The sequence below is a fragment of the Acyrthosiphon pisum genome, chromosome X (assembly GCF_005508785.2).
Source record: "Acyrthosiphon pisum isolate AL4f chromosome X, pea_aphid_22Mar2018_4r6ur, whole genome shotgun sequence".
Lineage (NCBI taxonomy): Eukaryota > Metazoa > Arthropoda > Insecta > Hemiptera > Aphididae > Acyrthosiphon > Acyrthosiphon pisum.
This window is the reverse complement of record NC_042493.1, coordinates 93,754,887-93,781,989: the sequence shown is the minus strand read 5'-3', so window position 1 is coordinate 93,781,989 and position 27,103 is coordinate 93,754,887. Positions and strand designations below refer to the sequence as shown.

The 27,103-nt window shown below is 28.6% G+C and overlaps 1 protein-coding gene, 1 long non-coding RNA gene and 1 pseudogene across 2 annotated transcripts; 2 read left to right on the top strand and 1 right to left on the bottom strand.

The window, feature by feature from the left end:
* Positions 1–2,083: 2,083 nt before the first annotated feature.
* LOC100164953 lies at positions 2,084–3,749 on the top strand (annotated as a pseudogene).
* Positions 3,750–9,268: 5,519 nt separating this feature from the next.
* Positions 9,269–21,684, bottom strand: LOC100162867 (adenosine kinase-like). The gene is made up of 7 exons (XM_029485302.1): positions 21,668–21,684; positions 11,700–11,907; positions 11,486–11,621; positions 11,249–11,394; positions 10,887–11,057; positions 10,635–10,815; positions 9,269–9,360 (listed from the first exon to the last, which is right to left on the bottom strand). The coding sequence occupies exons 1-7, from the start codon at positions 21,682–21,684 to the stop codon at positions 9,269–9,271; spliced, it is 951 nt and encodes a 316-aa protein (XP_029341162.1).
* Positions 13,808–16,778, top strand: LOC107883348. Its single transcript, XR_001679224.2, has 4 exons — positions 13,808–14,118; positions 15,269–15,381; positions 15,447–15,701; positions 16,689–16,778. It is a non-coding gene; the product is annotated as an uncharacterized LOC107883348 (long non-coding RNA).
* Positions 21,685–27,103: the final 5,419 nt, after the last annotated feature.

The window sequence follows — 27,103 nt, the reverse complement described above, 5'->3', positions numbered from 1 at the left end:
GTTTTTTTTATAAGCATTTAAAGTTCAAAAAATGACAAAATATGGAAAAATCACGAAAATTTGCAAATTATTTCGAGTTAGAAATTCATAAAAAATTTTTCTTTTTAAATCTAAGATATGAAAATGTAATACAAGATTCCTTATAAGATCATCTACCTTTAGCAAACAAAAAATATCTATAAGAAAGTCAAATTAAATTTTTATTAGCGTTTGAAGTTCATATTTTTACAACATTGGATATTCACTTGATTTTTCATGTAGACATTTCATATTTTGTTTTAATTTAAAAACGAAAAACTGTGAAACAACTGTAAATACATGAAAATTTCACTGAGTATTTATATTCTCATTTTCTATACACCATACAATTTTAAAAAATGTTGACTCTTTTTTGAGCTTTTTACGTACCTTTTCAAATTTCAATTTCTTTAGTTTTTTCTTCTATAAATATCAATAAAATTGTATTTGTTGTGCCAAAAAATGTGAAGATTTAATACAAGGCTCGTGGTATATAATTGTAACAATAGCAGATTAAAAATACATAGGCATAATTTTTTTTATAAGCATTTAAAGTCTGATTTTTGACACTGACCCACTTGTAACCTACTGTACAATACAGATATACAACAACTCCCACTTGACAACTTTTTTTAAATTTTTTCGTCTATTTATTACATATTATTTATGTAAATTACTAAATTTTCAATCAAAAATTTTTTTTACACCCTTCTATTGTTCAGCACGTGATGCGCATAATAAGATGTATGATAATCTGGTGCAGATTAACAGACAATGCGTCAATGATAAACAGTCATTCTGATATGTGTATTATTTAATATTATAGTAGGTACCTAGGTATTTGTGATAACTGATTAGTAGGACCTAGTTATTACTGGAATACAGAAACTATTTTTGAGAAATGTAAACTAAAATATGTATTTATTAAATTTTTTTATTCAACAATCGTTTTTAAAATTGTAATTATTTAAAAAAGAAAATGAAATGAGCGAACTAAAATAACTTTTACAATATATACCAGAGAAATAAATTGTACAAAATATAAGAATAAGGCGATATTAAAAATATATTACCTATTTTTTCTTATTTATTACCGCGTTGTTCTCTATAATGACTTACGAGAATATTTCCCGCAGAATTATTATAAGTTTTTAAAAATGTTCAACTTTGATTCTTATTTATTATTAAATGTAATTGATCAATAATACAAAAAAAAATTTATCTGTGGTTACAATCACGGATTTCTTAAATAACACCATTTGAATTTTGGCGAGTAATGATTTCTTGTGTCGTTCACGTTGGGCCCATACCAAATAATATACCACCTAAAACCGTGGTATCTTCAATTTTCCCGGAGTACTAGCGTTCGTAGCGGTATGCTGTTTAAACTATTTACAAGGTTGGAACGTCTGATAAGAGCCGTTGAAAATCATGTTCTTTTTATCCGTGGTTAATTGGTAATATTTGTTTATGTAAACTGCACGAGCTACGTTGTTCTTCGCACGAAAAAGTATGTACCTACTGGTTTTATAACACTCTATAGTTTATCATTTAACTCTACTGATTCAATTAAAAATTGGTAATAGGTTTATTTTTAAAACGTAATAGTTAACACTGCTTATTTTCTTCACCAGCAATTATATCCCTTTATTATATCTCATTTATTGTAAAAAATAAAATGTTTCTATTAAACACACTTAAAATGTTACTCTAAATAAAAATACTTACTTTAATTTACACAAAAATATAACTGCAAATATATACTCAACGACACACTTTATATAGTAAACATATTTTTTTATTAGGTAGGTATTATAATAACCTTATGTCCATATGCATACATAGTCAATTTATGTCACACATACATTTACTATGCAGACAGGCATTAGTGATAATATATTTTATGTCCTGCATTGTAGGTATAGAAGATATCTAGCGGCTCTTGCATGTCCATTTCCAGATTGTATTTCACACCATCCAAAACTGTTCTCATCTCACACAGTAATTATTATAATGATATTATGTTCTTTTTATTATTAATTAGTAATATTACCCAACCTTATACACTTATACACACCTAGGTGATATTTTATAATTAATGTTATTCATATTACTTTATTGTATTAGGTATTGAGATAATAGTGTCCATCAGTATTCAGTAGACCACAGTGACTTTAAAATTGTTCCTGCATGTAACACACGGTGAGGGTGAACTAAAAATAAGTAATTATTATAATATATTGTCCAATACATAATGACACTAACATCATCATTTTCTAGGAACCATCCACCTCGAAATGAAAAACATATTTCTTGTCACTGTCATCGGGGCAATGGTTGCGTTCGCGTACGTTACTTACGCATGCAACGAGGCCGTGTGCGCATCTATTGTTTCCAAGTGCATGATCACACAGTCATGTAAGTGTGACATGGTAAACTGTTCGTGCTGCAAAGAATGTTTCAGTTGCCTCAACAATCTGTACAGTGAATGCTGCTCATGCGTGGGTGAGTCGTATGCAGAGTGTTAGGTTAGATGTATGTCGGTTTGGCTAATCTGGTTCTGTCTGTGGACTACCTGTTATTGATTGTCATGATTTTTTGTTCCTTCCATACAACACTATCGATATCTCAATGATAACTTGCTGGTCAACAACTATATCTGTAAGAGTTATCTTCAGTTGTGTTTATTACCATCTTAAGACACTGTCATGTCATACTTTACATCTAAATAGCTTTGGCTTTAAAATTTGTTCAACAGTTATATGACGGTTTGTTACTGTTGAATATTTCGGCAGTAAAACAATAACCATAGTTTAATCATAAGATAGCTGGATGATCTTACCCGATTACTTTTATGATCAGGTAGCATGAATGTAGAAAACTGACTCATATGGGTATAGGCACTATTGTTTTGAAAATTCAATTCCATAACTCAAGTAATTTTACATCATTAATGGCATTACTATTTCCTTGTATCCAGATTCAATTAGAACTATTAAGTAAACAAATTCTTCTTGTTCTTTATGAGATAAAGTAATTAACTACTTAATAGTTAATGTGAAATTATTATTAAATATTTTAATTCTAAAAATATGTGCAGTACTTAATATAAAATATAAACATTTCCTCTGATAGGTAATATGAACATATTTATATAATACAGCATCAATTATTGATGTTCTATGATTTTAGACATGTGTCCAGAACCAAATGTTACTGTTGATGAATTGAGTAAAAAAAGTCAAGTTGAAGATCTGCTAGACTCCGTAGCGTCTTTGTTTACTGCTCTTGTTTCGGATCCAGATCCACAACAACAATGGGAATCTCTAACATACCCCATCGATTTAGATATTAAGATGTTCAAACCAGATTTTCAGAAAGACTTTATGTTTTTCCAAAGTAAATTCCATTTAACTATCAACAAATTTGAAATAATTACTAATGAAATTTAAAATTTAGACAACTCAGCCCAAGATGTATCTTCTATAATAACACTGAATTGTTCTGTTGTATTCATGCATCAATGTTCATCTTGGATTAAATGTAAGGCAGATTGTATGTCAATGGGTGCTAAAAGCTACCGCTGGTTCCATGATGGATGTTGTGAATGTGTTGGTGAACGGTGTTTAAATTATGGATTAAACCAGAGCCGGTAATCCATCATGAATTTCTCATTAAAATATATATTTTATACATTGCTCTAAAACTTTTTACTTTTAAGGTGTAAGTATTGCCCATCAAAAGGAGCTGTTATGCCAAAAACAAGTAATCCTGATTACGGTGATGATGAAGATGACGATGAAGAAATGATACAATAAGTAATGAATATTTAATAATAAAATATTACTTTTAAATTTGTATGTATTATAATTTTGTTGTTTTCTTTTTTTTTTAAATATTTTGTTGGTGACTATAATTTCAACAAATTCCTACTCTATTTAACTACTTAGATGAAAAAGTTTATTTGCATAAACAAATGCTTTTACTTGTTATATGTTGGATTTGGCTGTCAAATGATTGGTCTATTATTATCTTATTTTGATTTTAGTATAGACTATTGTATTTATGTTTAGTTAATCTTATATCTTATAAATTATAATGTTGACAATTTGTATTTTCTTTTACTTTTTACAGTGTACACTGTACAGAGTTATTACTAATCAAAAATCAATTCAGTTTAGTTTTTTATATGCATAAGACTCGTTTTTCAACATTTTATGTTTTTAAAATATTAAATTTGTCACAATTTTGCATACAATCTTTATTCTTTAAGTTTTTACGTATGTTTTGTCATATTTGTTTTTAATTAACAATTTAATATTACAAGCAATTTTTTTTTTTTTGACAATGTTCTTATTCAGATAAGTGTAGAGGATATACCAGGTTTTGCAAGTCTGCAAAATTGTATTGCCCAACTCTGCTCTTCTAAAATTAAAAGGTATAAATAAATAAATTTAAAAAATATATTTTCGTATCAAAATATCCTGTTTGAATTGTTCCAGAATAAATAAAAATAAAACCTAAAAAATTATTTGTATTTACTAAAATATAATTTATTTTTAAATTATACAAATAACAAAACGTTAACAGGATTAATGATTATTATGTATTAAAAGAATCACATAGTATGCTTCTATATTTATAAAAAAAAAAAAATGTAATAATATTATTTTTGCTATTTTAAATAGTTATGTTGTAAAGTTAATGATTTATGATGTTATTTGTTCAAGTACCATCCCAATACGGATGAATTGAAGCAGTTATTCTCAATTATCAGTTAACTATACTATGGTGTATATTCCAGTTTCATTTATTGTATGAATATTGGATTGTAAATGTTAATTTTTTTGTTGGTATGCATGTTATATTATTATAGTTATTAATTTAATAGTACAGGATATTTCATATATTCAAAAACCAGCATTCAATTTAGAAATTTAAAAATTTATATTTTATTAATTTTAATTATTGTTAAAATACTCAACCTGTTCATTTTGTATACCTACCTATTTAATACTTATACAATGTTGGACATATTAGGTAAAATAATTGTTAATTGAAAATAAAATGTCTTTCTTAATATACACAAATATTATGTTATCGTTGTTAATTTATCTTAGAAATTGTACAGTAAAAAATAATTGTATACCTAATTTGTAGATGAAAAGTAAAAATACTTTGCAATAATTCTGCCATTGGCTATCCTTTAAAAAGAAAGTCAATAATTTTAAATTAAAAAAGGTCGCAGGTTCGCCTCTGCTCTACGGTAGATGTAGAGTGGGTCACTACATAATAAAAGTAATTATTTGAGTTCAATGTTATGTCTTTGTATACAGAAAAAAGATTTCATGTGAAGATGTTATGTTAGTAGTCAATCTATATCAAGTTTATATGATATGTCATGCTATTATGTGTTTTGATATTGCTACTACTAGAGTAATTTAGTTTACTATTAGTATTACAGTAGATTGATTTAATTTTTAACAAAAATAATACATTTATTATAATTGTATTATTAATAATATCAGTTTGTCTGACCGTCGTGGCAAGCACACGTTAATCACTTTAAAATTGTGGATCGTTTAAACTGTTTTTTCGTCTATATCTTTATCTTATCTACCATGTCATGTGTTACATGTAATGAGAGTATTTCTCCATCTAAATTGATTATATGCTATGGGTGCAAAGCTAGGTATCATCCGACGTGTACAAAACTTTAAAGTATGACGAATTACAAAAATTTTAAAAATTGGATTTTTGAAACGTGCAATATAAACCGAAAATTTCAGTGTCAAGAAGAATTCCCTATAAAAAAAATTTCAATAATGGTAGCAAAAATTGAAACTATGAAAATAAATAATAATAAGCTTAATAAAGAGGTCAATATACTAAAGGAAAAATTAAATAACCAAGAACAAGCGATGTTAATTCTAAGAAATATCGAACTTTCCAAAGACGCAAAATTAAAATATAGTGGATATTGTTAAATTAGTTTCATATTGTTTAAACTGTAGTTTAGAAAATAATGATATCATTGATTCTTTTAGAGTAAAAAGTAATCCATACTCTCCCCTACAAATTCTAAAAGCTTCAGAGCATCGGAATTCACGGATGAGGTGAGACATGGTGGTCATTAGACCCCCATGCTTCATGTAGTCCGAGGGGTCATATGAACCCCTGTCTGTATGCTATACGCAGTATGAGATATAGTAATGGTATAATATAGTATAGTGTGTAAGCATATTAATATGTGAACAGACAGAGTCACGCGGTCTTAAGGAATTTGCTGCGTGGACAGTTTTGAGCCCGAGCGAGCCCCTACCGTATCTCGCTGTCTGTGTAATATTCAGTGTAGTACTAGCAGACCATCGAGCAGAGCCTCTGTTGTTTTATTAAGTCTAATAATTATTCTGTGCAACTAAATTTCTTTTAAAATTGATTATATTAATAAAATATTAGTGATAACTCAAACACCTCGTATTTATTTATTAACGAACAAACTCGGTTGTGAAGACGTCCATAACAATATTTTAAGGGCTACTTCAAACTTAATTCCTACTAAATATGTGTACTAAACAATTATATTAATTTAAAGAAAAATTGACACTTACTTTTGACTTCGATATTTTTACAATAAATTTGTCCATTTTAGTCAACTGTCGAGACACTTTTAACCTTGAAAGTTTTGTTCGAGGATAAGAAATTAATAAAGTGTCAAAAATAAATGCATGTATAAAACAAACAAATAATTATTTTGAACTATGAAATACATTTTTACAATCAGCTGCCATTGAGACTCGAGTCGGCCAATCATAGGCGTGCGCAATCCGTTGTGGCAGAGTGGGCCAATGATACTTGAAACAAGTTATTTTAAGTGTTACACCGTTATCTATAGAATTAAATTAATTTACTTACCGGTCATCACCGACTGTTTAAATTTTAAGGTGCCTATAATATATATATTTTTATTCATAAGTAGGGCTAGGATTTATATGCATTTGCATATTATTTTCCTCAAGTCCAAATTAATTGGTTGTGATATATGTCCACGATTTACCTTATCCTCGAACAAATAGAACCATTTTTTGTTTGCATATTTTATAGATTTAAGAGAATCTTGTTATTATTGTTGATATAAGAAAATCAAAAATCAGAATGCTTATACCACTGAATAATACAATACAACTATTTATATGATCTAAGTTGCCATCTACAATAAGTATGGTAGGTACAACTCGCAAGGTGGGCCACGGCCCACCTGGCCCATCCCGTGCGCACGCCTATGCGGCCAATCACAATGAAATATAAATATACATATTGGTATAATAATAAAAAAATGGTTAAAAACAAAACTATAAATAAATGTGGACAGGATAAAATATTATAATAATTCCAGTGCTTCAAAACGAAGTTAAACATTGGTTCTCAAAATATAAATTAGTTTATTTATTATTATATTTATATTTCAATTTTATTGAAAACCGAAATCGTGATTTCTTGTTGTAAAAAAATACAATATTTGATTTTAGGCGGATATTGAATACATTTATGAGTTGGTATAATATGATTTAAATCTAAATGACAATAATAATATACACCTATAACAGGGAGGTAGACCAACCATTACAACAGCTAGTTGATCAAACAGATAATATTTCATTACATTTATTTTCCTTGACCGTGCCCAACCTCTTAGCGAGCTGGGCTGAGCCCTCCGCTCTAGCGCCGTACTCAAAAACCATCCCCTTCGCACTATATAATATGTATCTATGCGGGATTATGTAAGTATTCTGATAATCAAATATTATATTAAATAAATCATATAATATATTAGTATTGCTACAGTTGGAAGGTAAAAAATTATTTGACTATCTTCGCTCAGAATCGTTTTTAGAATTTTATTAAATAAAAAAAGGATTCAGATGTATATTTCAAATCTTTTTTATAGGTAATTTTAAATACATTTTTCAAAAATTGTTAATTATAACTCAGACAAACAGAACCTCTTATATTGAAATAATAAGGTACCATTCCTTATAATTTTAATTTACTGGTCTAATTACATTATACTTTTTCGATTTATATACATTTTTTTAGTAAAAATAACTTGAAATAAATAAAAAATTTTGATATTTTCGAAAGCGTTGTTAAGCATTGACTAATATTGCTTATTTTATTTTCGCTATTTATGTTTCACCATCGTGACCATTGAGCGGTATATAGCTTCGCGATTTTGGCCGGATTCTGCGTTTCAACATCACATGTTTCTGGCGTTTTATGACTCAGTACCCGCACACTAGGGGTTGTGCCTAACAACCCATTATTGGGCATGGCCGTGACACGAACCGAAACCATATTTACAAGTTACACGATCTGTATATTTTGGAATGAAGAGCAACGACACAGTTTTGGCAGGGGAAAACATATGGGCATGAACTAGAAAACATTTGATCGTACAATATACACTACTGAAGGTTCCAGTCAAAACTCATTGAACAACGTCCAGGTGATTTCAATAAATAACTAAAAAAAAATTAAAATATATAAAATCATATTATTAAAAATAAAATATTTTGATTAGCGAGTATTACCGAACTATGGAGAACCGCATCTGCACCAGTCTGACTGAACGCAATCGAAAATGATCAGTACAGCGAAATTCTGAAACGCGAGGCCATTCTGACAAACCTACTGGCGATCGTTGAATTACTTTTCTTAAATAATTGTAATAATATATAAATATATAATTATTATTTATTAACTCATACAGGAACATAATATGTTATATTTGTATTGACCATTGTATAACAAAAAACGGTGATAAAGACCGAATATTGTGCAGCTCAAACTAATCAGCAGCATTAATGGTTTTACGGATGACAGTCAAGTCCCAGAAAACAAAAAATAATACAAAACTCATATTTTTGCTATACTTAGGGTTTTTCCGAGTAACAAATCCGTGCACGGTTAAAAAATTGTAAGATCCCCATTTTAAAGGAATAATTCATTATTATTTATTGTTCAACGCTCCATCACTGTGAACAGAATATATTTATACATCGAACACAATATCTCCTTCTTGTCATTCCATGTTGTTTTATGATATAAGTTCCTCCATTAATTGCAGAAAGGATACAACTTTTCAGAGAGTGACCCAAAACATATGTAGCGATAAATGCTGTAATAAAAATAGATTTTAAATAAAGAAATTATAATATTTTAATTGTTATAATATCAGATTAAAAATCATCTAACCACCAACGAAGGCATCGCCAGCTCCACTCGTGTCCACAATATCTTGGTCAGCTATTTCTGGTACTTTAAATGTTGAGACTAGACCCCCTATAATAAAAAGTTAGAAGCAAACATTGGTACTCGTATAGTATGCTACCTACCGGAAAATATGACATACCTACCTACCTACCTGCCATACTTAATCTTATATAATATGTTATATTTTTGTTCAATTTGTACCTGTAACTTAAGTTATTACGATAAATGACGTATCATTACAACGGTGATACAATACTATTATAGCTAAATAGACATAGTGAATTAACTTGTAAATATTCACCAAGACAGTTTCATCCATAAAATACCTAGATATAATCCTAACCCTCAATCTTAATTTCCAGAACCATATTATTGAATATGTGGTAAAAAAAATCAATAGGTGTATTAGGCTTTCTAAAACGCCACTCGTCCGAATTTAATGATTTGGATTATTTTAAATTACTCTACTGCACGTTAATTACCAGCATCAACCCTAGAATATGGATCAACCCCATGGACACTAAATCAAAACTAAATACACTAAATATTATATTAATTGTATCGAAAGAGTTCAAAATCGTTTTTTTAAAGTTATAGCTTTCATATTCAATATAACAATTGACCAGCATGACTTTACACCGGCAAGATCATCCCTTCTTAACCTACCAACTCTAGCTACTAGACGTGAACTAGCAGACATTTCTTTTGTTTATAAATTAATCGACAACAAAATTGTAATATAATTTTCTTTGTTTCTACGTGTTAATAAGTATAAGAAAGTATATTTTTAGTTAATTTACATTTCATTCATTGATCATTATTCTTGCTTAACATTGTAAATAAAAAAAGTATTATTCTAAAACAGCAATTTTGTAAATAACTTAATTAAAAATTTAAAATAAATTGGAATGAGTTTTTTTTTAGAGGAACTTTATTGGAGCAAGTTCCTTTTTTGAATAAGGATCGACGATCTGGAATGAGTTAATATATTAATCAATAATAAGTACCTCGGTAAAATACACCCGTAAAGTTTTTTGGTAGGTAACATACTAGGTACTCATAATATAATATACCTATTATATACAAATAATAAAAATAATAAAAAGATTTGCAACATCCGTATAACCTTAGTTTGTGTTGGGGACCTATATAATTTATGTTATAGTATCCGGTATGTATATTAAGTATAATATAGAGATAGGTACCTATATAAAATAAATGTCCATAGTATAATGTATCTAGTCAGTTTTGTCGCAAATTGTATACCTAATGTTAAATTTTTTTTTGGCGTAGGTTACATATCGACTTTAAGAAAATGGTTAATTTTGCCACAGTTTACATACAGCCACAAGAATCATGTTCAAGCAAATACTTACTCAATGCTACGATAACTGGTTTATCTGCTTGAGTTAAAATAACTAAGCGATACCCTTCTTTTCCAACATTAAATGTACTCATCTTGCTTGCGATAATTTCTATATCGGTTGTTTCCCAGTTATTTGCAAAGGCAAATGCTTTAGCTTCCTGAAGTTTAAGAAAATATTTTGTACTAATTGTTTACATTATTTACAGTGCATTTAATTAAATCTATTTACTTCGGCATTTCCAATAATAATATTTATATATGAAAAAATTGTCATAACTGAATCGAAATACAATTCGAAAATATATGGAGCACTCATGTTGAACAATAACGGACGATTCCGTTCGTCGGCGATTCTTCCAATTTTTTCGACCGTGCCTGGATTTGATATTAAGAAAAAGCCCTTAAACACAATGAAATTATAATTGCTAATTATTTTTAAAGTACATGCAGTTTATTATACGATATAGTAAAATGTGAAACAAGATTTTTTTTTTATACGATTTTTGATGTGCTTAAAATTAAAAAAAATGTTTTTTACCAATTTAACAAATTAAAATAACTAATTCAATATCATGCAATTAACCAGCTTACAGTCACTAGATAAAACTCTGCATTTTGAATTATTTTCTGGTTTTCTGGGACTTCTAAATGGTCATCCGTTAAATTCCACGATGCTGATAAATTAGAGCACAGTGATCGGTCTTTTCCATTGTTTGTTACAATGACAGCACATGTTCCTGTAGATATATGAAAGAAATATATAGTAATAATTATATATTTATATATTACATTCACTTATTGAAGGAAAAATTGTAATTCAATGTTCACCAGTAGGTATGTCAGAATGGTATTGGTATTTTACGTCCAGTCCGTCCCGGATCGCCTCGCGTTTCAGAATTTCGCTGTACCGATCATTACCGACTGCACCAAAGAATGTAACCGAATTGGGTTCCTCTAATATCCACTATATAATATTTTTTCGCTTTTATTTTTAATAGTAAAATTCATATTTATATTTTGTTTTAGTTTATTATTGAATTACCTGGACGAATCTCAACGAGTTTTGACCGGAACCCCCAGCAGAGTAATGTACGCTCGGATCCTTTGTTAGTTCTTCATATATGCTCATATGTTTTTCACCCGCCAAAACTGCATCGTTGCTCTTCAGATCATACCTTTTCAATATATTTTCGTTTCCTATCACGGTCATGTCCAACAGTGGGTGGCAGAAACCCACGACCATTCCAGGTCTAAAATTAATAAAATCGAATTTAATATTTGATATGATAGATATTCAATAAACTTCTTATACCTATTTACAAACTTGACAATATTGTGACGATCGTCTATGAGTTTGTCTGGTTTTTGATAGCTCCACTAAAAAAAAATACATTAATTTTGAAATACTATTAGAAAGCTTGTCTTAGAAATCTTAGGCTTTCAATAAATTATTAGATATTTTAAGCATGCAAAGACATAGCTCTGCTCAGACTCTTAGTTCCTGGTGGTGGCACAATAAAAACTAGCGCCTATCAAAAAGTAACGTACGATTTTTATTAAATTAACATAAAATGTATAAATATAACACATTTGAATTATTTTATAATATTTGGATTTTTTTAGATTTAATATTTAAACTAACCAATTCATTGGGGTCTTTTTTAATAATTAGTGCTTTTGGTGAAGAGTCTCTTGTGCGCACAAAATATATGTGCACAATGCAGGGAAACGATACATACTTTTACAAAAACATAGGCACTGGAGGCCTTGATGCAATCCATAAATAATATTCCTCTAGAATAACTCATAATGTGAGAAAGTTTATTATGAGAAAGTTTGCATGAGAAACGTATTGTTGTCGATCAAGTTCAAAATTTCTTGAAATATTAGCTCACGTCAAAATGTAAACGCATAAAACAATCGTCGTTCAAAAAATATAACATCATGTTTGTTTCAAATAAAACTATACAGTTTTTAATCATTAGCAACAATATTATTATTTTTTTTTTTTTAATATTCTATTGTTTTAAAATGTTAAAAAAACCTAAAGTAATGGTTTAATTTTTTTCCTTATTTATTACATTATAAGTTTGCACAAATATAATTGAATAGTGTTCATATTCAATAAATATACATCTAACAATCTTATTAAGATTTTGAAAGGAGTGCTGGCGTGTGAGTAGTAAATAAACATTTATGTGAGTAATATTTTATTATTACCATATATTTATTTTTAAATTACAACAAAATATCAAAAATTGATGGTTGAAAATTCGTTATAATTTACTGAAGAAAATTCGATGAATATCGTAAAAATTAAAAAACTCAAACGCTCATAAAAAATTAACATTATTTTCGTCTTTCTAGTAAACCTTTTTTTTGTTTAAAGTAGGAGAATTTATTGGGAATTTTCTATCAACATTTCTAATGTTAGCTATGAAAGGAAAAACTTTTAAAAATGACTAACTGAAAAATAGTTTGAACATTTTTAAAATTTTAATGAATTTCGTAAGATTTCGAACTTAAAATGCATAAAAAATAATCGTGCATATGTATTTTACTATCTTCAATAATCTTTTTTAATGTCAAATACTGCATAGCCAAAATATCAGGGGCGTCATTTTGAGTAAAATCCTGGGGTAGAAAGCATTTTGAATAATATATCTATAGACCTGGGGTCACCAACTGGCGGTCCGCGGTTTAGATACGGACCTCGAGCACTTTTTTTATGGACCGCGAGCGCGTTTTCATTTTACATTGATTGAGTTCATATGCGCCAAACCGGCGTGGGAAACGCGCCATCGTCGGAGTGACGCGTATGAATTTGACCAATGTAGATTAAAACGCGCGTGTAAAATAGGTCGCGTGTGATACGCGTCCATGTGAAACGGGCCTTATCCACGGAATAGTTTTTATCTAGCTTAAATCGGATAATAAATAACAAGATAAGATCGTAACGTCGAGCGTCAGCTGTCTACGTAGAACGTGTGTACCTATATTATTTACAAAATTGATATCTTCTCTACATCGTGATCTGTGGTTACAACCGATAATTCGTTGTCTCGTTATCATAATAAAATTAACGTAATTTTGATAAAGCGAGAAGCCGAGAAGCGACTTGTTGTGAATCATGAACTAAGATAATGTTATCTTCGTTCATGTTGTTAATAAATTGTGGTTTCATTGTTATCTAATAAGGTACTTTACTCACAGTATATTATGCCTTCGTGAACGCTTCCGCTCTATAGATACATAATATTATTTGCCCGCGGTCTGCGGACGTCATCTACGTCGACTACATCAGTACGTACATTGCTTTTCGTTGCTGTTGTAATGTTGTGCCGCCGCCCTGTCATTCCGTTCCTGTTGTTAACATTCGTCCGAGTACGAAATCCACCCGTCATCCAAGTGGTTTCGGCAACAGCTTCCTCGTTTCGCGCCGTTCATTGACGTGTTTATGCGTATGTATAATTTAGACAAATAGACTCTCAACAACTTTTACAATAATCTTAAGACTCATCTGCGTCAATCCTCAAAGATTTCATAAAGATACCTGGGACCAATATTGAAAGATTTAAGATTTTCAGTTAAATGTCCATAATCGTAATATTATTTAAAACCTTAACTTCTTTAATATTGGTCATGTCGTCTTAAATCTTCGAGGTTCAACACAGATCCACCTCCAAAGTCGCATCCCAAACTGAAGATAAAAAAAATCGACAAAACAAAATTTCACGTCAATGTTTTTTGAAAGATGCATATTTAAAACACACCTTTTACTATTTTACTTCCTAACTAACTGAGTTAAAAACATTTCTACAAGCTTAGAAATAATCTAAAGATGCATCTTTTTTGATATTTCAAGGTTTCATAAAAATAGGACCATCATTGAATGATTTAGTTATTGTGATCGATTTTTGGAAAGCAAAATAATCAAAATTAATTAAAAAATTGCAAAATGCAGAATAGGTACCTAAAACCTACTACTTACAAGGCTACTATTAAACAATTTTGGCCAAGATTTGGTACCTACCTAATTATTGTTGACTAATTGTATAGAAATGATTATAGACTTACTGGTTCATATTAGCTAAGACTTGCATGTTTTTCATGTGTATTATTTTTATTTTTATTCGTAAATTACATATAGAGAATATTTCTATACTTCATTTGTAACAATTATGTTACACTCAGTGTCTTAACCAGGGTTTTAGGGGCCAATGGCATAAAATCTCATAGGGGCTATTAATTGTTTTATTGTTTGTATTGTATTACAAAAGATAACTCTAATTTTAAGTGAAAATTAAACATTTGATTATAATGTAAATTCAATAAATTGTTTCAAAATGTGTCAAGGAATATTAACGTATTTCTAAACAAGTACAATAATAATGATTATTAAGTTATTTGACAATAAAAATAGGAGAAGAAATTAAATCAAAACTTTAATATATATATATATTATACATATTATACTATAGTATGATCTGCGGTGGTCCGCCACTACCATGTGCTCTCTCGTGGGCCTCCATGCTGAGGTTGGCAATACCGTCAAGCTGTGCCCGGCTCCATGTATAATATATAATAATACATCATTCTTAATATTTTTAGGTATAATGAATGTTTTGACATGTATCGTGATATTATCAGAGTAAAGACAGTTTACAAATGAAGGGGAATCAAATCTTACAGCTGTTCTTTCTCAAGTTTCCAAGTTAGGAAATGTAAGTTATTTAGTTCATTATACACTTATACTCATTCAATAATTAATCTTATATTTTTTTTTTAGAAAAATATGACATTCCAACTGTTACAATACTTATGAATTTATGCATAACATTGCTTGTTCTAAATTTCATGAAGAGAGATTAAAAAAGCTCAAGATTTACTTGACCAGACTACCAAATCCTGTAGACAAGGAAAATGCAGAACACCCCCCTTTCGACGCAAAATTTTTTTTTTGTTATGTCATTGCCTGTAGAAATATATTTCAAGAGTGGGATTCAACAGAAGAAAAAATCCAAGAAGAGTTAACAGCTATTAAGTAATTATATTTTGAATTTGATATTTCATAACAATGTATGTCACATTAGTTTTCTAAAACTGCTTTGCCATTAAAATAGACGCCCACTCCATAAAATCCTACTAGGCACATTGTGTAGTTACATGTAACACTGCAGTTATATAAATGTTACACAAAATCATTAAGTTTAATTTAGTATTACAAGTTATCTGCCACTTAGGTTTGAAAAACAATATATTTAATATACAAATTATAAATTTATTATTCTAACTCGGATACTGTTTCAAAATACAATATAATTTTAACAGTGATTGTATGGATTATAATAAGTAGAGCGTAGATTTATATGCATTTGTATATTTGTTCCGGTTGATTGTATTAAATGCTTAGTGCGCAAATAATGTCATAACGTTTAAAAAATGAAACTTTTTAGTGCAGATTTTGACATTTACAGTAGTGTTCCATAATTTTAAATATATCGTTTTAATTTAAGGTTCAAAAAAATACAATTTTTTGCTTATTTTTTATTCATAATTTTTACCTTTCGTGCATATTCCAACATTTTAGTGAATATATTTATGCATATTTAAGATATTTTAGCACTAATTTGGTTGGTTTTTAATGCATATAAATCCGCGCCCTAATAATGAGTAATGACATACATTGTTTGGTTAATAATATTATAACTTTGATTTCTAAGTAATTAATATAGTTTTTATTTATTTAAATTCGTTTATATTTAAATTTTATTTATATTTCCTAACAATAAAAATTGTATGATTAATTACATTTTCAAATTTTCTAACTATTACTTTATTGTTTAAAAATAAATAGTTAAAGTTTATTTTTTGTACTAAATAAAATATAAATGTAACCAATAGTTGTATACAAACCAGTAAATCCCACTGCTAAGCTCAATTGTACCTTAGTGGTTGTAAAATTATTATTATTGAATACAAATGTATTAAATATTATAATTACTGATGGTTATCTTATTTTTAATTTCAGATACATCTTCTGTCTATTCAATAGTGTCTATCACATTCATCATCATTAACTACAATAGAAATATGTTCATCTGAACGTAAAACTCTATCATTATTATCTCATCGTACTCCACAAAAGCATGCCTTTAGGAAGAAACTGTATGCCGAAAAAAGAAGAGAAGAGAACTACAATCAGTGATCAATTCTTATTTGCAGATTGTTAACTCGTATTCAATTGAAACAGCCCTTAAAGTGTGTGAAAAACATTGTTCTCCCACAGTGCTTATGCTGATCAAGTCTCAAATTGATAATAAACAGCGTAAACAATGTGGACAAAGGTATTCTAATGACATAAGAAAAAATGCTTTAAATTTTTATTTTATATTTCTTAAACTGCATAGAATAATATAAAAATCTCTTTCTCTTCCGGTTAGTCGCACTTGAGAAGAATCACTGATAAATATGAAATCAATCCTTGTCTTAACGATTTTCTTTTAAATGTCCTTTTATTTAAAATTAGTAATATTAATTCTGATTGACTTGATTGTGTTCTGTGTGCTGACGAAATGGCTTTAAAAACCAATATGTTTTACAAAGTTAATATAGACAAAATAGTTGGTTTTCATGAATCTTATAACTGTAAAAAATATGAACCTGCTAAGAATGGTCTGGTCTATATGCTCAGAAGTATAAATTAGAACTAGAAACAATCAGTTACTTATTTTCTTTTTTATAGTAGCTATACATGTATTGATCTAAAAGATATAATTTTGTCAACAATTTGTCGCTGAAAAACATTAAACCAAATATTAAAGCATTTGTTACAGACCAAGGCACATATTGTGTGCAGTATTCCAAAAGCTTTTATGTTTTACCTAGTAAGCCTTGATGTAGAAGGAAAACAAATTGTCTCTTCATTGTTGACCCTCCTCATTTGATTATGTCAACCCGTAACATGTTATTTAAACATACATTTCAAATGATGATATTGTTACTAAATACCATTTTAATTAATTTAACAATTATGACTTCAAATATAATCTCCGATTAATATCAAAATTAACTTATGCTCGTATATACACAGGGTCTTTTGAAAAAAATGAGAGTTTATTTAGCAACACAAGTATTTAGTGGCACTGTTGCTGCTAGTATGTCAGTGGCTTTGATATCTGGTATTTTATCGCTTTGTGCCCAATTTACTATAGACTTTATATATTACATGGACAAGACATTTATAGTCAAAGCATGAAAAAAAAAATAGGTATCTAGAACCTACTACTTACAAGGCTACAATTATTAAACAATTTTTCCCAAGATTTGATACCTAATTATTGTTGACTAATTGTATAGAAATGGTTATAGACTTAATGATTCATATTATCTAAAAGTTGTATCTTTTTCATGTGTATTATTTTTATTCTTATTCATGAAGTACCTATAGAGAATATTTATATACTTAATTTGGAACCATTATGTTACCCTCAGTATCTTAACCCTTTCAGTCCCAACTGCCATTATAATGACATACAGTTTTCGCGGGGTTTTTGTGATAGCAATGACAATTTTGATCCTGGAACAGTGCATGACATAAAATCACACGGGGGCTATTTATTGTTTTATTATTTGAATTATATTACAAAAGATAACACTTCACTATTTTAAGTTTAAAAATAAACATTTAATTATAATGTAAATTCAATTAATTGTTTCAAAATGTGTCAAGGAATATTAACGTATTTCTATAAAAGTACAATTATAATGTTTTTTAAGTCATTTGACAATAAAAATAGGGTAAAAAATTAAATCAAAACTTTAATATATATATATATATAAAGCATATTATTCTATATTATGATCTGTGGTGGTCTGTCACCACCATATACTCCCTCGTGGGCCTCCATGCTGAGGTTGGCAATACCGCCAAGCTGTGCCCGGCTCCATATATAACATATTATTATTAGACTTTAGAAATGATATATTGATATGAATAAGTTATTTGACATATTCAAATGTTTTCCAAGATTCATAAAAGAAAAGAATACAATTGACCTTTTAAAAGTACTGAAGCCCAAAACAATCATTTGAATAAAATGGCAGATGTTTTTTAAAAACTTACTAGTGATTTATAAATATAATGGTTGAGTTGAAATTAAGTGTATGTACTTTATCAATGGATAGTTAACCTCTATATCTGGCTTAAAAATATTTTGAACTCATTAAATGCATCCAAAAACAAAGATTATGTCCTAGGGCTTGCGGTATTTTAAATTTTTATACTGGTATCCAGTATTTATTAATTACCGGTATATACAGTATATTACCTGTTAAAAGTTCAATTCAATGCTGTTAAATATAAAAAAAAAACATTTAAATCCAATCTTACATCTATTCACAAATTGCCTGTAGTTAATTGGCTTCCCAATGAACTATACATTTAATTGTACCTATCAAGAATTTTATCTTTGTATAATTAACTATTAATTTTCCTTAAAAATAATCCATTCCCTTTTATTTTTGTACTGTATCGTTATATATATTTTATAATTTGTAATATGTAACTGTATATCAGTAAATGTATAGTTTAAATTTGCAATATATAATTATACCTATGTATATTGTATAATTTTAATTTGTTATATGTAACTCAACTTCCAATACAAGCTCCATCCTAGGAAGTAGATACTATAATAATATAATGTAATAACTTATTGTTTTATTTTAAATGCATTTTATAAGATAATGCTTCAGCCAACTAATCACCTAGCAAGTAAATGTCCAGCTTATATATTTTGTACACTTTTCTTTAATCAATTATTTATTGTATTTAAAATGTGGTGTTGGTTATGAACTATTGAACACTGAAAGATCATTAAAATATTTGAAAGTATTATCATGTTCTATGTTACTATTATAATTTTATATTATTATCATTTATTGAGTTATTATTTATATCATATCTTTCAAAGTAGTTTGTTTGACAGGCAAATTTTGCAGAAAAAACTCTCTTTAAAATACACTAACATTTTATAAAGAAAAAATAATGTATATTCTTTAGATAATTTAAATTATTATATGTATAAACAACCAGTGAAAATTTCATATATCTGACTATAAAAAACTAAAGTTGATTGCAATAGTAACAAAGTTTGGAACATTATGTACAAGATGTCTTAGTTCAGACAATTTACTTTTAATATCACATGGGTCAGTTTCGGGGTGTAATCCACAAATTACCTACCAAAACTTTTTCTGTTTTAAGATGGTATCTGACATCTGTGATACTTAACTTTTTGCTCTTCTAATACTTTTATAGTTCATCGAAACTGGTGTTCGTTGCTTGTTAGTATCTTAATTTCACCATTAGCCAAAGTTTTCATTTGTTGCTCGTGTCCCTCAGCTTTTTCAAATTTTAAATTCATCTTTAATTGTTTAACATTATTTACATCACATACTGTAATTGGATGTGGTTTATTGATTTTTACAGAAGTTCTCGCGACTTCTTTTGTCACTTTGATTGTTTTTTTAGGTTAGCTCAAAATTTTTTTGGAGTTCCCAGCGTTCATTTTAGAAACATGAAGTTGTAATTTCTCAGTTAAATCTTAATTCCGTTACCATATGTTTCAAGGTCACATTGTAATTATGTATTTGTGTCCAAATTTTATCTACTGTTATTGTTAAAGCCAAACCTATCACGCATTTGTTTATGTACTGTTATGAACCCCTGAATAATATTCTATTATATTATGTTCACATATAATATAATATTAACAGTCTAAGAATAGTGTGTTGGTCGACGACTCGCCGACAGGAATCCACTGACTAGGCGATTCGGCGTCCGGCTGAACCGCAAGCCGACACACAAGGGAGATTAGTCAGTCGTATTAGAAGAGAGCATTATACATAACGTATGTTTAAGATGAGCATTTTATATTACTTGTACAACTAGTTAAAGTTAAAACCCATAATAAGACCTATATAATTAATATCAATCTACACTCTATTCAAAATTATATCATTACTCGGCGGCCTAGTTGTGCGCAGTTGTTTGCTTTGTTCTGTGACAGTGCCCAACGCGTCGCCGTAGTGAGGACGATATACATACGATGTAGAGAAGATAAGGTGACACAACTTGTACATATTGTATAGATCATTAAAATAAACCAATATTTTTGAATCATATACCAATCATTATGTAAAAATTGTAATAATAATATTATTATATGTAGCCATATCGTACAAATTTATTGAATTAAATACAATTTTTATTTATTGTATAATGATATGTTAATTTATTAACTGACACATATTATGTACAAAAATGGAATTAGTAATATCTACATACAAATATACATCAGGTATCAGGTACGAGTTTAAACTATTAATAAAAGCTCAAATATACCTACTGACTCAATAATAATACTTATAAATTATTAATATAATAATTATTTATTTTAGTTCGAAGATGCCATTTGCTCAATTATTGCAAAAACTAAAATACAAAAAAATGTATTATTTTTAATATTAGATGAGCAATAATTGATCCCAGGTTAAGGGGCCCGTATTACAATAGTTGAACTCCGGTTAAACCACCGAATTCAGCTGGTAAAATCAGTGGTTCAAGCGTAACCGAGGTTTAAACTATGATTGTAAAACGGGTCCTAAATCGGCCGGTAAAATCTGTGGGTTAAGCGTAATCGAAGTGTAATCCACTATTGTAATACGGGCCATATTATTAAGTGTGTAACATTAAGTCGTTAAAATATAATACTTATATTATAATAAAACAATTTTAAATTGTACCCAATTGAACAGAATAATTATCTAAAAATAATTCTTATTTGGTAAATATTTTTATTTTGAAGTAATAGTATCAAAAACAACAAAAGTGTATACAATTTTTAATATTTTACATTTAAAACAATGTATACACAATATAAAAACCAGCCTTCGGGTGAATGGCACTACCTGGACGTAAATATACCCATTTTAATCAAATTATACTCCATAGCTGAAGTCATTTTAACGACTAAAAAGTCTTTATTCTGTTTGAAAACAGGTACCATTAACAATCTGTCTAGGAAGAATAATTGGATATCTAATGAACGACATAACATGTTCTGTTATGGATCTCATATAGATAATCTTCAATTGTATCTGAATCATTGCATTCAATTACCTAGTTTTTTCTGTAGACTGGTAAATTAACCATGATGCAACATATCTATGATAGATTCATGTATTATAATATATTGTAAGTTCTATAAATTATTAATATTCAGTGGCACAATTAATGCCCGTATTACAATCGTTGAACTAAGGTTAAACCACTGAATTCGGCTGGTAAAATCAGTGGGTTAGGCTTAACCGAGGTTTAAACTATGATTGTAAAACAGGCCCTTAGTAGTTGAGAGTGCTAAGGGGATAAGTTTCTCCTATTTTTTTTTTTTTTTTGGACAACATCATCACAAATTGAAATTATAAAACATTTTACTTTAGATTTTAGAATACATTAACTTCAAAAGACAGATGTATTACGTATAATATAGGTATATAATATTTTGTAAAGTGTTGCAGGGCAGAACTCTTGTAGCTTACATTTGATTGATAATATTACTGCAGGGTGCTGCCTTCTCTTCTCCAAGGTTTGGCTAATTGTACTATTGGTAATATTAAAAAATGTACCCAAACAACTGAGTTTCTTCATGTATCACAAGATCAGACTGTTTCAATAGACCAACAAGAAGATCACATTGAAATGTATTGAAACATTTGAAACAAAAATCCAGATTCTATTTTATACAATTTCTGCATGCCTAATTGTTTAATTTTTATTAGTATTATTCTATATTACCGATATCAATTAAGTACAAATCATTTATCCATAAAAATTATTTAGAAGAACACATAAAATTATAATCTCACTTTAAGTAATTAAAGTCTGAGCAAGCGAGTTACCATGACGTGTATATATATATGAAAATACTTTAAATTTCAATTAGCTATAAGTCTAACTTCCCCAAAGTTTTCAGCACGCTTAACAAACATTAAAATTTAAAAAAAAAGATGTCCAGTAAAACAAATCAGTTTCTTTAATGTAATTAATTAAAGATTGTAAATCATAAACTAAAATTGAAACATATTTCATTTAAATAACAATACCTAACAATGTAAAATTAAAATATTATCAGAAATGTTTGTCTCAATATTTTAAATGTAATATTAACAATATATAGAAAATAGGTACAACATGTAAATAAATACTTTTTAGGAATAAAATCATAATATGATCATAAATGTGAAATGTACAACACTTTATCTTATATTAAAATATAATAATATAAGATATTTCAAAGTAATATTTACGTTAATTGTAGTTGATTTGTTTAATGACAACAGATATAGAAACCAAGTTAGGTACCTACTAATTGACCCTGGTCAGCAGCATCAGCTATATGTTCACACATAAATTCAATACATAGTGCTGTAAGGTCCTAAAATATGTTAAATTATTGTCATTTTTGCAAAATTGATCTATTAACTATACTGTACGGCTTACATACGGGGGGGAGGGGGGTCGGATTCAAACCCTTTCCAGGACCAAAAAAAAAATGTGATATTCTTGATGCATTTCTTATTATTAACCATCCGTGTATATACAAACATATGTCGTAATAATATGACTATTGAGTATACACTATACTTTACCAACAACGAAAAAAGATTACATAACAAAATTATGGGTGCCGTATATCAATAAAAATAGACATTTATATAAGCAGACATAAATAGGTACATATTAATATTGTCATTATCCCGACGGACTCGATCGGAGAACGGAGAAAAAACCGATTACGTTATAATCGTTGAATTTCGCATGAACGACAATATTACGGTGAAATGGATTCTTTTTTTATAGCACTATCGTAAATGACCATGTTAAACATTTTCGTTAAATAATATTATGAATTTAGATTTTAGTGTTGGTATTTATTTTTCACGAAATGATGACGTCGTGCATCGTCGATAACAACAATATTGAAATGAAAACCTATCTAAAACCTATCGGAAAAGCTGAAATATCTAGTCATAGAAGTAAAAATAATATGATTGATGCTTGTAACAAAATTTTATTCGACAAAGTTGTCCCCCCCCCCCCCCCCCATAGCAAATTTGAATGTACGCCACTGCTACACACCTTGACATTATTCTTGTCAGCAAACACTAGCATTGGCATAATATCAGATTATTCAAATGTTATATTTACACGTGTATAAAAATATTGTAGAAACTCTGGAAATGATGTCTTCTTGATGGGAATCACTCCATGTTGAGTTCATCTACATAGTCTGTCAAGTAAATGTAATAAATAGGGCCCGGATTTTTATGTAAACATTTTTGTTAAATATGCACAAATATATGCACTCAACAATTCAAAAATATACAAATAATATGCAAAAAAAATTATTGTTTAAAAAATCAAAATTTAAAAAAAATTAAAAATATAGTATTAAGTGAAAAAAAATACAATTTAAAAATAATTTTTTAAAATTTGTATTAAGCATAAAAATGTGTATTAATTAATAATTATTGAATGAGTACCAACATGATGTAACAAAATGTGCTTTTAAATTATCAAATTGAAAACTTCTACGATTATCCCGTAGCATTACCTTGTATTTCGAAAAACTTCTTTCACGTCTGCTGACACAATGGGTGCGTATTTGAAACAAGAAATATCTTCTGGTGACAACTCTGCAAGGTCTTCATCATCGTTTCTTATTTCTCCGCTTATAAATTCAGAAATTTTTTTTATTTGTGATAATCCGGGATTTTTTTATAATACTTCCGATAGTTTAACTTTAGCAAATTCAATACCTCGTCCTCCTTCACTCAATTTATTTTCTACATTTTGAACCAATTCTAGACTTTTTCCAAGATTGACACCCGATTTTTCTAGATACGTAAAAGTGTCTGGAAAATGCATTGGAAATTTGATAGAATTATCGAAAGTTCATTTTTGATCGAGTTATCCTTAAATAATATAAGTAAAATAAAATATTTTGTTTTATTCGGTCGAATTATATTTGTCAGGAACGTCGGCGATCGGGCAAAATCGGCATGTATATCAAACTTTAAGTAAAATTTAAAATATTTTATTAAGTATTTATTAAATATGCACATTTTATGTAACTACCCCGAAATATGCAATTATTATGCATTTTGATGCAAATATGCAAAAATATGCAAAAAAAAAATTAACAGTAAAATCTACGTTTTACGAAACATCAAGATATTTAATCAGAATTATTATACGCCAAATGTAGAAGAATATGCATTTGCATAAAAATCCGGGCCCTAGTAATAAATATTTAAAATTCTTCAAAACATTTTAATTAATTTTGTATTGAAAATCACCTTAAACATATCGCTGGATAAACATAACATGAAGCGGTGAGCAGGATACGATATTCCACCCACGACAAGGGTAATATCATTTAATAGTTGGTTGGTAGAGACATTTTGAATTTTTTCCTGTTTATTTGGTCAACGCGTTTGATTAAAAAGTCTTGAGTTATATCCAATATATATGTATATAGGTATAATAAGTATTTTATTTCAATATAAGAGGTTCTGTACGTCTGAGTTATAACTAAAATTTCTGAAAAATGTAATTAAAATTAGATACCTACCTATAAAAAAGATTTAATATATGCATCTGAATCCTTTTTTTATTTAATAAAATTCTGAAAACGATTTTGAGTGAAGATAGTCTGTCAGATAATTTTATACCTCTCAACTGTACTACTAATGTATACTAATGTATTAAATTATTTATTTAACATACTATTTGATTATCATAATATATAATCCCGCATAGATATATATTATATAGTATGAAGGGGATGGTTTTTGAGTAAGATGTTAGAGTGGAGGGATCAGGCCAGCTCGCTAAGAGGTTGGGCACGGTCATCATAGGAAAATAAACGTAATGAAATGTTATCTATTGTTTGTTCAATTGTTGTGAGGGTTGGTATACGACAGCGAACAGAGCATGTTCTGTATACCTCCCTATTGTAGGTGGATATTATTTTCATATTATGCCTATCATATGCCAGGCCTCGTGAAAAGAGATCAGTTCCTATGTAGGTAATGGTGCACCAACAGGAAAAACAAGAAAGAAAAATTGATAATATATTGTTGTGAATTGTCTGATTTTACAATGATGTGTTTTTTTTCTATAAATGTCAATACAATATTATTTGTTAGCTTGTTCGTAAAAGTTTGAAAATGTGATCAAGGCTCCTAATATAATGATACAATGACAGTTGGAAAATATTAAAAATTTATAGTTTCAATTTTTTTTTATAAACATTTAAAATGCAAATTTTGTAAACCAATATTGTAAGAAATAAGATAAAATAATAACAAACCAGGAAGCGTGCTTATGTAGACGGGTATAGTGACCACTACAGATATTATATTGCAGTTCGTGCGAACGGATACGATACGGATAATTATGTAAAGCTGTTAATATCATGAAATCAGAAATATTATAAATAATATTAATATTTTATAATTAAAAGAAACTACTTCTTCGGCACGCCACTGACCGTGGGTCTACGGATATCGGTCTATATGCCAAAATATAACATAGGTAGGTACTATATTATTATACCTATCTACAGGGTTGGGCAAGATACTAAAAAAAAAGTATTATGATCAGGGCTCGTAAGTTCATGCATCTGCATGTTTTTTTTGCTACACAGGGAAAACATGCTAGCTGAGATACAAATCCATTTCATAGCAATAGTAATAATAATATGAAGTTTGATAGTGCATGTTTTTGCATGTTTTGGGTGTAAAGGCATATTTGGCATATAGTCGATTTTTTACAGTCGTTAGTGCATATTATTTCATAAAAATATTTTTTAGACAAATATTTGAAATGTTTCTTGTTTCTTATTTACTTTCCTGTTTACAAAATTGTAGTGTTTTGATTTATTTTTATTCAGTGAGTGTGTGACTACCTAATGTCCTAGTATACCTACATACTTATTTAGATTTTATGCGTTTTACGAAATATCGCGGAAACAGTGTAATCGCTACCACTACCATCCTCCACCGTATAAAGTGGCAGCTTCTCACCAACCAGCATTTATAATTTTGTACATTGCTACACTCTACAGTATAGTTTTCTTACACTCGCCGATGAGTTTACTCGTATGTGTCGTATGCGTTTATCCATTCAATTTCCTGTTTTAGTGTTTTCATGTGAAGTATAGGTAGGTTACTACTGTACACATTATTCATATTTTATTTTATCAATGCCGAAGAAAAACAAACAGTTGCAAAATTTTGTGGAGGAATTTGAATTTTTTAAATTTATGGATTAATTCTTTATTATTTTTAAAACTTTTTCATAATTTTTTTACATAA